The sequence below is a fragment of the Theobroma cacao genome, chromosome 4 (assembly GCF_053813885.1).
Source record: "Theobroma cacao isolate CCN51 chromosome 4, ASM5381388v1, whole genome shotgun sequence".
NCBI classification, from domain to species: domain Eukaryota; kingdom Viridiplantae; phylum Streptophyta; class Magnoliopsida; order Malvales; family Malvaceae; genus Theobroma; species Theobroma cacao.
Window position 1 is genome coordinate 34,454,063 of NC_142642.1, and position 14,670 is coordinate 34,468,732.

The 14,670-nt window shown below is 34.2% G+C and overlaps 1 protein-coding gene and 1 pseudogene across 2 annotated transcripts; one reads left to right on the forward strand and one right to left on the reverse strand.

Annotated features, from left to right (window-relative positions):
• Positions 1-2,857: 2,857 nt before the first annotated feature.
• On the forward strand, positions 2,858-4,980 carry LOC18602584 (uncharacterized). Its single transcript, XM_007034067.3, has 2 exons — positions 2,858-3,113; positions 4,288-4,980. Exons 1-2 carry the CDS (start codon positions 2,991-2,993, stop codon positions 4,636-4,638), a joined length of 474 nt encoding a protein of 157 aa, XP_007034129.2. The 5' UTR covers positions 2,858-2,990; the 3' UTR covers positions 4,639-4,980.
• Positions 4,981-9,167: 4,187 nt separating this feature from the next.
• LOC18602586 (wall-associated receptor kinase-like 1) lies at positions 9,168-13,812 on the reverse strand (annotated as a pseudogene). Its single transcript, XR_016025683.1, has 5 exons — positions 12,940-13,812; positions 11,991-12,767; positions 11,344-11,556; positions 10,751-11,212; positions 9,168-9,901 (listed from the first exon to the last, which is right to left on the reverse strand). The product of XR_016025683.1 is annotated as a wall-associated receptor kinase-like 1 (transcript).
• Between the last annotated feature and the right edge of the window lie 858 nt (positions 13,813-14,670).

Genomic DNA, 14,670 nt, shown 5'->3' on the forward strand with positions numbered 1-14,670 from the left:
CCTCTGGTAGGGCTAGACAAACTACATTACATGTGTTAGTGGTGACCATTTTCATTGCTGTTTTCTGTTGTGACCAAGAGCTATATATGCTTCCCAATGTACTGGGGTGCACTGTCAACAGAAAGCCATTCACTCAGAAAAGTGTTGGTTGGCCAATGAGGAGAAGTTACCCGGTTTCACAAGAAACTTGCAAGAATGAAATAATGGGACACGAAAACATATCGTGAGTCAATGCAAAGTTTGACACGAGTTCGACTGTTTCAGAGATTGTCTACTATGATGAAAGTTAAGGTAATTTAAGGTTCAAATTTATCAAGGAAGGAACAATCCTAGCAGCCCTGGCCCATTTATGGGGCATTGTTATTACTGTCACATTGTCATCAAGCTTTGGAGCAGCCTAACTAGGGTCTGGACCAGGCGACGTGGCTAATATCTGCAACAACCTGAGCACTATCCACAAGGCCGTCTTTTCTCTGCTCTGACTAGTCGGCCCCCCTCTTCCTATCCAGACCAAATTAGTGAGCATTACCCTAGCTAGGCCTAGCTTGAACGCAGAAATTGTTGAAACTTTTTAAATCATGCCAACCAGAAGGACGAGCGAAGTTTATGTGATCTTCACACTATATTATCGTCAACATATGCTTTTACCATTTCGTCGGATGGTTGAAAAATAAATAACAAATTCATACGTATCTAATTTTCTTTAAATAATTCACTGGACGTTTATTTTTTTCATTTCTCTTACCTTAATATCCATTTTTGCTACTCATAGAAGAAATCGTCAAAGAGTACTGAAAGACCCTAATCTTAAATTCTTAATGATTTAATTATTGCTAATTAAGCTATATTTTCCTCTATCTTGTTCCTGGGATTTTCATGGTTGTAAGTTGTTATTGTAATGCCATTGAACTATATTGAACATTTTCATTAAAACAAAAGGCTGAATCTTTATCAGAAGGTACTATACCACTACTACTACGAAGACTAGCCACTCTGAGGCCTAGGCATGGTGTGAGTAGTGAGACCTCATTGTTATTATTGGTGATCCACATAAATTTGTTTCAATTTTTTTGGGGGTGGAATCCCACCTGAACTTTGATAATAAACAATTACAATAGAAATGATGGCTACCACTTCCACCACTAATTATATTTGATGATGACTTTAGAGTCTTGGGTCAATATCCCATCTTTTAGAAAGTGATAAGCAGAGGCATCCTTCCATGGGCCGACAGTTTAATCTCCAGGTTTGACAAGTCGTAATTCCAAGCAGATTCTCCGGGTGCCTTTTGCTTTCCCCCTCTTACCAAACTATGTGCGATTTCCAATAACTCTTATATTCTCAATCCCCAAACTCGAGGGACATGCTTCCTTTCCTCTCCAACCGACATGCCTTGCCCTTTTTACATTTTACAATTTACACAGATAAAAATTATATTTGACTAAACTCGAGTAGATCTGTCAAAGATGAAAGATGATCATAACTTATAATAAAATCTAACTCTTTAAAACATATGGCAAGTTTAAATGCATTGGGGGGCGCTAAGGTTGCTTCAAGTATGCAACTCTTTTGAAAATTGTTCCCCCCCTAGCTCGTCCTCTTAGAATGATTGTTTTGACCTTAATTAATGAATTTGGACTCTACAATTGGTTGATAGAAAAACCTTTTACACCACATGAGGCATTTGATTTGATTTTAACCTTATATTGAGCCAAAGTTATAACACAACTAGTGTTTTCAGATGGCCGCGGAAGAGAGGGGCCATATGTGTGGCTCATGGCTTCCTTGTCAAACAACTGATCAATGTTTTCAGATCACTACAGGGTGCTGACATATGATGCACGTGACCAAAAACAAAAATTGAAATGATGGTGAATTGCCTAGCATTTACGGCGTTGCAATATGTATCTTTCAGGCAAACAATTTGTGATCACCACATGGTGGCAAGAAAACAGAAAGCAACAAACATTGCTTCTCTGGATTCTGTTTTTGCCCATAGAGTTCGTAATGAAGATGAGGTTTAACAATACTTGTGAACAGCCTCTCTCTGTTCCTTCTCCCAATTGTATCCATCTCCATCGTGCATGTAGCAATTGGGGTAGGAAGAGTACAATATATAGTTTGAGGTTGGTTTGATGTTGCCATTCATTGTAAGTAATTGAAAATTAATAAACGAAATCTCATCTACTTACAAATAACAATCAAAACCTGTTATTTTTGTTGTTTAGTTGGAAACTTGAGGATTGTGCAATTGAGCTTCAAATTGCATTACTACTATTGGTATGGGATCAAATTCATTTTCTTGGCTTCCTACACATATATAGTATTATTGTCTTCTTTTTATATATAGATATAGATAATAAAAACATTATATAGTCGTATCAAATATTTAAATTTGTAAGTATTATTAACTCATAGCATACCGACCCTAGCCATCGAATAAAAAATATATCTTTTGTTTATTGAATTGAAATTTCCATGAGTGGTATGGATTTTCTTGTCCCTATAATTTCTTTTCTTTTGTCATCAAAGGCTAGCAAACTTTATATAACCCAAATTTATATTTACAAGCTTATTATTATATTATATACCATTATGTTCTTTTTTCAAAGAAATAATAAAAAAAACAGGTGAGTATGCAATTAAAGAATTTTCCCACAAAAGGTACAACTCGGATTTGTCCCCCTAAAGAACACAGAAGTGGTCCCTTCAAATCCCAAGGCCACCAGGAACAAGGCCTAGAACCACTGAACTGCCACGTGTCCGTCTTCAAATAGCAAAGTGGTCCCACCTCACCGGCAATACCCAATAGTTCATCAGTCTGTCTTCACAAATTTCCCTGTTTTGCAGGGGCAAGCGAGTGTTAATAAAACGATGGGTTTTTTTAAGCTTTGTGGCTTTGCCTTAGTCTACCTGGGGTGTAATCTTGCAATTCTTCGTTTCGTTTCTGACACTTACGAAGCCCTGTTTGATCCTTGGGAAAACGAAAAATGACAGGCGTCCAGGAGAAAGAAGGGGTTACCCTGGAAGAGCTCAAGGAGAGAATGGCTGAGTTTGCGAGGGAAAGAGACTGGGATCAGTTTCACAGCCCTAGGAATCTCCTGCTGGCCCTGGTACAAAACTTAATAACGCTTCTAAGTTTTCATAAAACCCTAAAACATTTTTTTATATATCCTAAACCCATTTGAATTTCTCAATTACCCATTATACCCATGTTAAGTTTATCTGCTAAATGGTTTACTTCTTTTCTATCTTTTTTTTATTGGTTCACTCTTCTTCCTGCATCTATTATTTGTTTAAGTTGACTTTTGGATGGTTTTGTTCAGACTTTTTGGCCCATGTCCGTCTTTTATTTTTGTTTTGATTTGTTCTTTTTGAGTGAAGATGCCTTTGCGTTGTATTATGATAGACAAAGTAATAAACAGTTTTTCTTATGTATTTTACGACAGAGATTCAAGGGAATTGAGAGAAAACAATAAGAAAGTAACATTGGGCTTCCTTTGATCAGCCGTCTAAGTCTTTTTGTAGCTGCTAACAGTTGGTAATTTTTCAGTTCTTTTGCCCAAATCGACTTATTTATGTCTTGAGGAGTCTCTAGTAGTTGGTTTTAGACTTGCAATGGCATGCGGGTTTTGTGGCTAATAAAATTACTCCTTATCTTTCAATTAAAAAAAGAATGGACCGGTAGAATTGATTCCTTATCCACTTGTTAAGAATCTCCCTCCACGCTCAACAAGACCGAAAACACTATAGTTTATTATCTTTACTTTTATCTTGTAGAATGGTTTCCAGGGAAGTTCTTGTTCATATTGTTGGGTATCAAAAACCAAACAAATAGAGTCCCACTCAAAATTGGTTTTTTTAATATTGTTTTCTTGAAAACCCATTCTGGAATTTTTGGTCTTTGTCCCTTGTTTGGATTCTGTGAGATTCACTGCCATTCCATCAACTGTACAATCAAGAAATGTCATGAAGTAATGAAAACAGTAACAGAAGTACCATTTGCTTGATTATCTTTTGTCTGCTCCTTCCATATGTTTGAATCACTGTTGAAAGTAAGTAAAAGACAGGAGTGATGGAAATCACTTCTGGGCCACAAAAGTCATAAGTGAATACGAAAAAAAGAATCTTATACTGGTTGTTTCATATGATGTAACTCATGTCAAGACCCCACATTTTCCCTCATTTCCCGCAAAGGCACAATCCTGGTTCCCTGTTCCTTTGTCAGTCCCGTTGTTTCGCTTGTTCAGCATTCTCTACTCTTTACTTTGTATGAACATATTTCAGGTAGGAGAAGTGGGAGAACTGTCTGAGATATTTCAGTGGAAAGGAGAGGTACCAAGAGGACTCCCTGATTGGAAAGATGAAGAGAAACAACACCTGGGTGAGGAGCTATCAGATGTGTTGCTATACCTTGTTAGGCTTTCTGATATATGCGGGGTTGATCTTGGTAAAGCTGCTTTGAGAAAGCTGGAGATCAATGCCATTAAATACCCAGTCAAGCTTTGCAAAGGGTCTTCGAAAAAGCACACCCATATCAATGCGGATGAGAACAATTTTAATGGTGATAGTGGTAGTGCTGCTGCTACTGAGGGCATCCGAAGTGGCAGCAAAAGTAGCAGCGATGCTGATGTTTGAAATGTGGCTGTGAATATATTATGGCCACTAGACTAAAACTGGACTGCTTGGATTTTTAGCCATTTGTTTTTCTCATGTTATTTGAATAATTAATCTCATCCCATATACAAGGGCCTTTCTAAGCAGCCTATACTATATTATAATGGCTTTAGAGCTCTGTACTGTTGGTCCCTCTCTCTCTCAAGGGTGATTCGGTGGGACAAAGGGTGCATAGTTTTGGTAGCTTGTGCGTGTTGTTTTAGTGTTATTTTTTGTGTGAGCAGAATCTGGGGTCGTGTGCCACGCTGCCTGGAGTTAATAGTATATAGAAATGGTAATACTGTATCAGAGATTTTATGACTCTGGTCACTGTGTTGTACTGAAGTGTGTCCTTCTGCAGGGCCAGGGAGATGTCAACATTTTTTTTTGTTTCCGTGAGAGAGGTCGTCCATGACCATGATGGGTATGGTTTCCTTTGGACATTTGCCTAGATAGTAGAGAGGTATGATTCTTCAAGGTTACTGTTCTTTCGTTCTGCTTAAAGGTTATGACCGAGCAAAGTTGATATAATGCCAGGTTCCTGCTTGGCTCGATTAAGTAACTCAAAAGAACTCGAGCTTGAGTGGATTAAATAACAGAGCAAGCTAGGCTGGACCTCAGTTAAGTTTTATTATATATATATATATATATATATATATATATATATATATATATATATCAATTTGGTTAGAAGATGTAATAGACGTACTTGAACTCAATTGGATTTATATTTGAGTTTGAACAGAACATGTAAATTAATATTCTATTCTATTCATATGTAAAAGTCGATAGATTAATTGGACCGGAACTAACCACGCAAAACAGAAGGCCCAAAGGCTTCACCTTCAAGCAAAGGTGCCAACTCAGTCGGAGGAATATCTAAAAATATGATCCAATCAGATGCTAATGTGTAAAGATTTCACTATCTTAATAATATTTCTTCATTGGACTTAGGTCTAGGGTATACAAATGTAGGAAAACGGGCATTTTTCAAGTCTGAATTTAGTCCGAAAATTGACCTTAAAATTTATAAAAGATTATAGTCGTTGCCATTAAGCAAAGCAAAGAAACAAATTAATATGGACAAAAGCCTAGAAAGCTTAAAGATGAAATTTAACAATGAAGAGACTGAAATTAGCTGAATGAACTGATATTTGGGTGCGGTGAAAAGATTTGCACCCACGGGTGAAGTTTCTCAACCCGTTGGATCTCTTATTTAATCAGTCAAATACTTTATTTTTTTTAATTGAAAAAAAAGAGGTTCGAATTTTATTTTTTAAGTAAGAGATCATACATTAGTCAATGAACCAAATGCTTAAATACGGATGCCTTATTATTATTGATAATGCTAAGTTTGTCTATCAATTTCCATTGTCAAAGTAAATTAGAAAGAATTAACCACAGATGAAAAGGGAAAAAAAGAAAAAAAAAACAAAAGAGTTTTTGTTACTTTGATCTACGGACCTTATATTTCTCCACATTACTATTTTTATTATATATTTTCATTTTTATTTGTTTTTCTATTATGGTGTTTACCCAAACTCAAAAATTACATAATTATCCTCTTAGGAGTAAAGATTTTTGCTTGCCATGCCAACATGAGTTTGTTACAGAGGATGAGTTCATATTTATACTCCATACTCTTAATTCATTTAATTACATAGTTGATTAGTTACAGAGGATGAGTATTCAGTGTTCATTTCCGATGAAATGATTTTATCCCAAATGTTTTCTTTTATTAAAACTAATCATATTATTATTGCCCTTCGAAAAAGAACTCTTCATAATGCATAATTAGAGTCGTCATTTCCTAAAAGATCAGAAAACACAACCCAATGATGGAACTCGTGGAGTTTCTCAAAATCCCTTCACATGCATCCCATAGGCCTCAGTTTGTTTCTAATTGAACCATCTACATTCAATTAGAATTCATTCCCATTAGGAGCGTATCCTTTGTCTTGCAATTCCAAGATTCTGTCCACAACCTAATATTATCAACAGATTCATTTCATTCTATCGTTCTTATTCAAAAGAAAAATCCCATTTTACTCAAGTGAAAAACTGTCAAACTTTTTCATTATAAACTGTCTCATTATGATAAGTCATAGAGACCACAATGCCGCACCACTATTTCTTTTTAGAGGCCCCCAACCAACAACAATTATTCCAAGATTTAGTGAATGATTCCATTTGCACGGAATTGGAAGTAACCCAATTTAAACCCCCACCAACGAAACACATAGAACCAAGTTACGTTGTCCAAAAACAAGTGACATAAAATCAAAATATATGAACACATTCCTCCACTAGACCACACCAAACACACAAGCAATGGCCATTCTCAAAGTGTACCCAACGGGATCCCAAGAAGCTTTTGGTGGATATGCAGTTTAAAATGGACAATCCAATAGAACTTGGTTTTCTCTTTACCATTTTGTTCTTGAAAGTATTTAGTTTCGCATTGGTACACATTTCTCTTAATTTGAGAATTTAAGCTGATGTGAGTGTCATGTATCTTTGCTCTTTCTACTCTGATTCAAGTGCATCATAGGTTTCATACACCTTACCATAATAAGAAATGTTAATGTTTAAACGGACAACATTTGTTATTGTATTCGAGTAAACATAAAAAATTATTTACTGTTGATATTAAATTTATGACATAATGTTCAAATAAGTCTCTAAACTATTTAAAAAAAATTTAAATAAGTTTTTTATTTTTTATTGTGTTCAATACTTTTATTTCAAATAAAATAAGTTCATATAACTAATGAATGATTAATTGTCATTAGTCAAAATACTACTTGTAATTTTATATCCACATGGCGTTGATGTAGAGTATGAAAAATACCACATGATCATATTATCATGTCAAATTAACATGTCACATCATCATTAATTATGATATATTATCATACCACATCATTATCAATTATGATATATTAACATGTTATATTAGTATCATGTGATATAAAATGACAAATTGTATTTTGACTAAGTTAATTATTTGTTATAAAAACTTATTTAATTTAAAATAAAAATACAATGACTTATTTAAAATTTTCAGAATAATCTAAATATTTTTTTAATATTATTCCTTAATTTATGTTAAATGTCACTATAGTTAATCCGGGCATAAATATATTATTCAACAAACAAATGTAAGATAAATCAACAGTGCTCTGGCCGCCCGAGAGTACGCAAATGGTAAGATAAATGAAACCGGAAAGAGGCATGAGAGTTTGCCAATGTATTAGTACACAAATAGTGAGAAACTCAATGTCATTTGTGGCTTTCTCTGGCATAACTTTATGTTTTCTTCTAGTTGCAGGAAGCCTGCATTAATTGTTGTCACTACAAGTCCATCTATTGTCTTAACTATAACACTGACTATCAGCATCCATAGATTCAATATAGCATATTGATTCCTCCTAAGTTGTTTCTCCATTCCCGTTCCAGACATGGGGCCTTAATCTATCCCCATTCGTTCAATTAATTTAAATTTTATACAAGAATATTCTAATCACTGCCAACACTCTTCCCTCTGGTTTGGTCTCATGATGCTAATCATTATGGCATGAATGTAGACACAAACAATTAGTGTTTTTGTTTTTTTATTAGCATAACAATTTAATACATAAAGACTTATTTCATCACACTTTGGTAACGTTTGATATGAAGGAAGTGAGAACACATTCCCTGCAAGGTGCTTAATTAAATTACATTGCAATGTTTATTTTGCAACAGATTACTGCAATGTTAGATTACAATGCAATCACATTACAACTAAGGGATGTAATGTGATTGCAATCCAAAACCAATGCAATCACATTACATTACACTCTGTAATCTTATTAAAGACATTTTTACCCTTCAACTTTATTACTTTGTTTAAAATAGTTTATAATTTATAATTAAAAATAAAAAATATTAAAATAAAATATATAATATAAGAATCAGAAATTAAAATAAAATAAAATATAAGATATTAAAATTTATATAATATAAGTAAAAGAAATTAAAATAAAATATATAATATAAAAAATTATATTAAAGAAATGAAAATAAAATATATAAGATTATAATAAAAAATGAAAATAAAATATATGACATTAAAAATATATCTAAGAGATTATATTGTATAAAAATTAACAATAAAAAATACAAGTACATTAAACTTGCATTTTAATAAATAGAGGTAATTTTGAAAATTAACATTACATTCCCAATAAAGTACTTGTAAACCAAATGCTTCAATGTTATTTTTCCTGTATTTTAATCATTATTTTGCTTGCATACCAAACACTGTAATGTTATTTTCTCTGCAATCACATTACTTGCACTCACATTACCTGTAATCACATTGCATTGTAAAGTACCAAATGCCACATTTATTTCAGAACTTATTTCATGATTTATTTAGAAAAAGGATGACCAGAACTAAACATGAAGATACATTACACAAAGTACGCACTAAAGGAAGATTGTTTAGTGAGAGTTGGAAACAAGGATTATGCATCGGATGGTAAAGTTACACTGGTATTAGTTATAACTGACCTAGTTGAACAAGAAGTCATAGCACAAGGTTTGATCGTGTCATCTATGTCAGAATCTTCATCATCACTTTGTTTAATAACATTAGCTTCTCCTGACGCTCTAATCCGCTCCAGCTCCATCGCAACTTGTTTCATTGTAGGCTTTTTCTGTCCCTTAAGGTTCAAGCATCTTTTTGCTAACTTAACAACGGCTATAATCTCTTCTTGTGTACCATCATCCATTACTTGAGGATCAAGAATATCAAACAATGATTTCGCATTCATTGAAAGCAGAAAAAGGGCTACCAAGCTTTTCGCTTCCTCTGATTGTGTTGAAAAGATAGCTTTTTGTCCCGTTCAAAGCTCAACCAGAACAACTCCGAAACTATAAACATAGCTTTTCTCTGTAAATTGACTTGATCGAAAATACTCCGGATCCAAATATCCGAAAGTTCCTTGAACTTGAGTGGTTACATGAGTTTGCTCTATTGCAATTGATCTTGAAGTTCCAAAATCTGACAGCTTTGCTCTATATTTATCATCCAAAAGTATGTTGCTAGATTTTATATTTCGATGATAAATAGGGATTGGAGCAGAGCAATGCAAATAGGATAAAGCATTCGCTATTTCTGTTGCAATACGTAGACGCATTTTTCTTGTCAGTGGGAACTCTTCATTTTTATGTATAAGTTGAGAGAGTGTTCCATTTGAGACTGTAGATACTAGATTTTGGCTAATACTGTTATTTTAAAGAATTATGTTACAACATAATATTGTACAGAGAACAACCTGAACAAGTGAAGTGCTACTTCACGCAGAAAAACTAAAATAAGTAAAGCACTACTCCATATGGAACAACTAATACAAGTAGAACAGCTACTTCGAATAAAATAAGCACTTCACTTGGGTGACAGTGAAAGTAACTCGGAATAAGTGATAGGGTTCATGGGTTACTTTCATCTTGGGATGTTTCGGAGAGTTTAGCTTGGTGGCTCAGATATGGAGATAGTTAAGAGGTCTTCCTCTTAACCCTTACCTGAAGTATTGGTGTTCACCTTCTTACCTTGTTCTCGTATACCTATTCATGTATAGCTTCTTCTCCTATACCTATTCTCGTATAGCTTCTTCTCTTGTACCTATTCTCGTACAGCTTCTTCTCTTGTACCTATTCTTGTACACCTATTTTCTGTTATTTTTTACTTGAGAACAAATCTTATTACATTCAATTACAGTAACAGTTGCTCACATTAATGTTTTTCATAATAATGTCATTCATTAGGCTCATTAAAGCCTATTTTTGAGTAACCGCCACTTTTAGCTCTATATATAGAGCCTCACAATTCATTTAGAGGACTTTTCTCTCACAATTCATTAAAGCTTCTCACTCTAAATTCTCTCTCTAATTCTTTTCTACTCTTTAATCCTTTTTTTACTTTATTCTACCTGTCATTACACTCAGTATTTCAGGAACTGCTCCAATCTTCCTCTTTGCCGCCTCTGACGCATCTTTTTACTTGTTTGCAATGTTTTCTCTCCCTATCACAAGAACCCTTTTACAAGGACAAACTCGTACACTAACAAAGGGACTTTTGTTTCCAAGCAACATCCTAAAAGCTTAACCACATTTCTATGGTTAATTTGTGATAAAATTATCACCTCATTAATGAATTGTTGAACCATCCTTTCATCTAATTTCTTTTGATCCTCCACCATTTTAGACTTCTTAATAGCAACAATGCTTCCATCCGTTAACATTCCTTTATATACAATTCCTTGGCCTCCTTGACCAAGGATTCGATTCTCGTTATAATACTCCGTAGCCTTTTCCAATTCCTTTGAGGTGAACAACTTTATTTGATCAACATTACCTTCATTGCTGGACAACTGCTGTTGCAGTAGTAAACCTCCATTCCTTTTAAAGTACTTTTGCTTAAGTTTGCTACTTTTTCTTCTTTTTAGTACTTTGTACATACTCCATGTACCAAGCAGTACAAACAGTGTCCCAATACTTGTGCTACAACCTGTACAACGCAAAGATATATACATATAAAAGGTGAAATTGAAACCATTAATTTCAAACAAGAATTAAAAGCCATAAATATATTTCAATAATGGTGCATGTTTTCAATTTGAAAGAGAATTTAATACGCACCTATAATGATCGCCCCAGCTTGAGTCTTTTTGGCTAAAACTGTTGGTGATGAATAGTTATATTCTTTTGGCTTGCACACATCTTCGGTATGGTTATATTGATATCTAGCAGGGCATGGCGAACAAGACTTGCCAGGAGCATTCACACAAAGCATATGACAGTACTTATATTTAGAATACTTATTATATTCAGGAAATGCGCATTTGCTTGGTTCTGTCATTTATGAAATGAATAAAATAAAGTTATTTGCACATAAAAATATGTTAAGAACTACTATATCTAAATTTATATTCATACCTAATTGCTTTTCTTTTCTTCAAAGTTTGGTGCAAATTCACTATCTTGAAACAAGGAATATTGTTATACTCCCTCTATCCTATTTAAGTTGTCCTACGTTGATTTTTGTTAGTAAAAAATTTTCAACTTTAAATCTATTATTAAATATATTTTTATCGATTAAATTTTATAAAATATATATCTAAAAGTTTAGTTCATTCAAAGTCCTTTAAAATATTTTTTATATTTTTTATCAATAAAAAATATAAAATGAAAGAATTAAGCTGAACCAAAAAAATTAAAAATTAAAGACTTTTATTAATGAAAACTTAATATATGACAAATTTATTAAAAAATAAGCAAGTACATACCTTCGCATATATTAGTAAAGTAATAATCCTCGTTGGTGTGCTCTGTCATTCTGCAAACACATAGATGTGCGTAGCCCAAGTTTGTCCAACAATATTCTTCATCCTGGCTACATAAGATCTCTGAGCCTTCGTTCAACTTACACGGCGCAACTTTTGGTGTGCCCCATCGCAGTGTTGTAGAAAAGTTTTTCTTACTGCTTAAGTCAACGCGGTTTGAATATATTAATGAAATTTTATCAGTCAAGAAAGCAGATCCGCATGATCTATTGCTGCCATTACTAGGATAAATCTCTGTCATGTTTGCAACAAAAGAACTGAGACCCTGAGGAATACTCGTAAAGCAGCGACCGTAGGAAGTCACAATATTGCTACAACCGGATTGCAGACAGCCACCAATAAGATGAGTTTGATTGTGAAGAATAGTAGCCAAACTGCCGCAACCTACAGATACGAAATAATTGTCGATTGAGAAGAAAAACGGGCTACCTGTTAGGTTGACACTAACCTCATTATTATGTATATCCTGGCATTGGATATATGTTACAGGATTGTTCACTTGAACGCTTCCTAAGGAAAATGAAGAAGAGACTAGTTCCAGATTGATGCTGCTTAAGAAAGGCTTTTTCCCATCGGCGGTATCGTTGCAAGTTACTTTGAACCAGTCATTCATGTAACAGCCTACTTCTATTCCAAATGGGTATGCAATATCAACTTTTCCACAGCTTACTGTACAAGACTTCTGATCAGATAGTGCTTTTAATTCTTTGCATCGTGTGTCTGCTTATCAAAAAGAAATAAATTGCACCAAGTTAATACCAAGGAAAACAAATTCACAAATATTTTCTTTTTGGGTAGTTTAAAAAAATGAAAGTCATCGAAACAAGAAACAAAAAATAAAGAGACACAAAGATTGCTAGTTAATAGTGATAGTGAGTAGCTACATATTGACCTCCCAAATTGCATTTCACAGTATCGCACCGGAGCACTGCAGGAACATGCGTCGTACTAATGTTTACGTTAACGTCAAGGAGAAGCGCCGAATCTGTATCCAGCATGCCACTGCAAAACAAGAAAACAGATGATCTGCATCTCTTGCTGTCCTTATGATCAGGATACATCTCTGATATGGTTGAAGTATAGGATTTCAGATTTTCAAGAATTGAGGCGTGGCAGCTAGAATTAGAAGACACGTCACCACATCTTGGCTGCAGGCAGCCACCAATACGATAAGTTTGATTACGAAATTTAGTAGCCAAATTACCGCAACCTACAGACCCGAACAAATTGGATCTACTTGAGAAGGAAAATGGACTGTCTGTTAGGTTGACACTAGCAGCGGCGCCATTATTATCTTTATCGCCGCAGTTGACATAAGTTACTGGATTGTTGATGAAGACAGCTCTGGGGGTCGAAAACAGAAGCTCCAAATTGATGCGACTGATGAAAGGTTTTAGTCCGTTAGCAGTTTCCTTGCAAGTTACTCTAAACCACGTATTCGCATAACAGCCGGCTCCTATCCCAAATGGAAATAAAATATTAACATCCCCACATTTTTCCTGACAACCAAGCTCGCCTGGTTCTTGCGACGCTGCTGTTTGTATAAGCCATAGTAGCAAGATGGAGTAATACACCGAGTGAACACCCATTAGCTGTTTCTCCCTCGTTCGATTAATTTGTTTCTGTAAAGGGATTCTTGTGAGAAGGAGAGTTGAACTATTGCAAATAAGTAAAAGGATGGAAAGGAAAGGAAGATTGGGGTGATTCCTTAACTACAAAGCAAGTGAAAGAGAATAGGTGCAGTATAGTAATAGTTGATAACATGTTAAAAATAAGTGAGCAGAAGAAAATTAGAGAAAGAATATTTAGAAAGAAGTCCTTACAGACAATATGTTATTAACTTTAACTTTTTTTAAAAAAAAAGAACTGTGAAAACTCTATATATAATAAAAAAAAGTTACTCAAGAATAAAATTTAATTCACAAAATAAAGATCAATTAGTTGGGTGAATTTGTGAATAAATATATAGGCTCAAGCTTCAAAGAAATTTCTTAGCTCTTGCCCTCCCGTTTTCCACTTTCGGATAACATTGTTTATTGAAAGAAACAGTGCCAATATAGCTGGCAAGCAAGCCATATATTCGAAAATTTTAATAGCGGCGAGTTGATAGTTAATCGCATGGTCGTTGATAAACTATTCAGCCCACCAAAGTTGAATAATCACGAGGAATGTTGCTTGTCCCTTTACAATGTGTTTGGTTGAGGAGGGAAGGAATTTGGAGTTATCAGAGAATCCGAGAAGGAAAAAGGCAAATGATACGACACAAGGCTGAAACAGGCAAAGGCAATGCTAATATTAACGCACCGTCAGCTTTTGTTATTTTAAATAACCAATATGATATTTTAAAGAAAATTTTTTTAAATAGGTCTCATACATAAAACGTTTTTGACAATAAATCTTTTCATAATTTTAACTATTTTTAATCAAAAGAATTAAAATTTAGATAAAATTACCTTTAATGAAATCGATCAATTTATTTAGCTTTACGTCTCAACCTGAAACCTATTAACAGGTCAAGTATATTTAGGTCTACGTCTCAAACCCACTCATATTCTTTGAGCTTTTTTCGCTAAATTATTCATCTCTGGAGTATTCTTTATAAGAAAGAAAAACGTTTAAGCAT

Coding starts and splice junctions, on each gene's coding strand:
- LOC18602584 (XM_007034067.3), top strand. CDS start 2,991: ATGACAGGCGTCCAGGAGAAAGAAGGGGTTACCCTGGAAGAGCTCAAG. Junction 3,114..4,287: donor GGAATCTCCTGCTGGCCCTG/GTACAAAACTTA, acceptor AACATATTTCAG/GTAGGAGAAGTGGGAGAACT.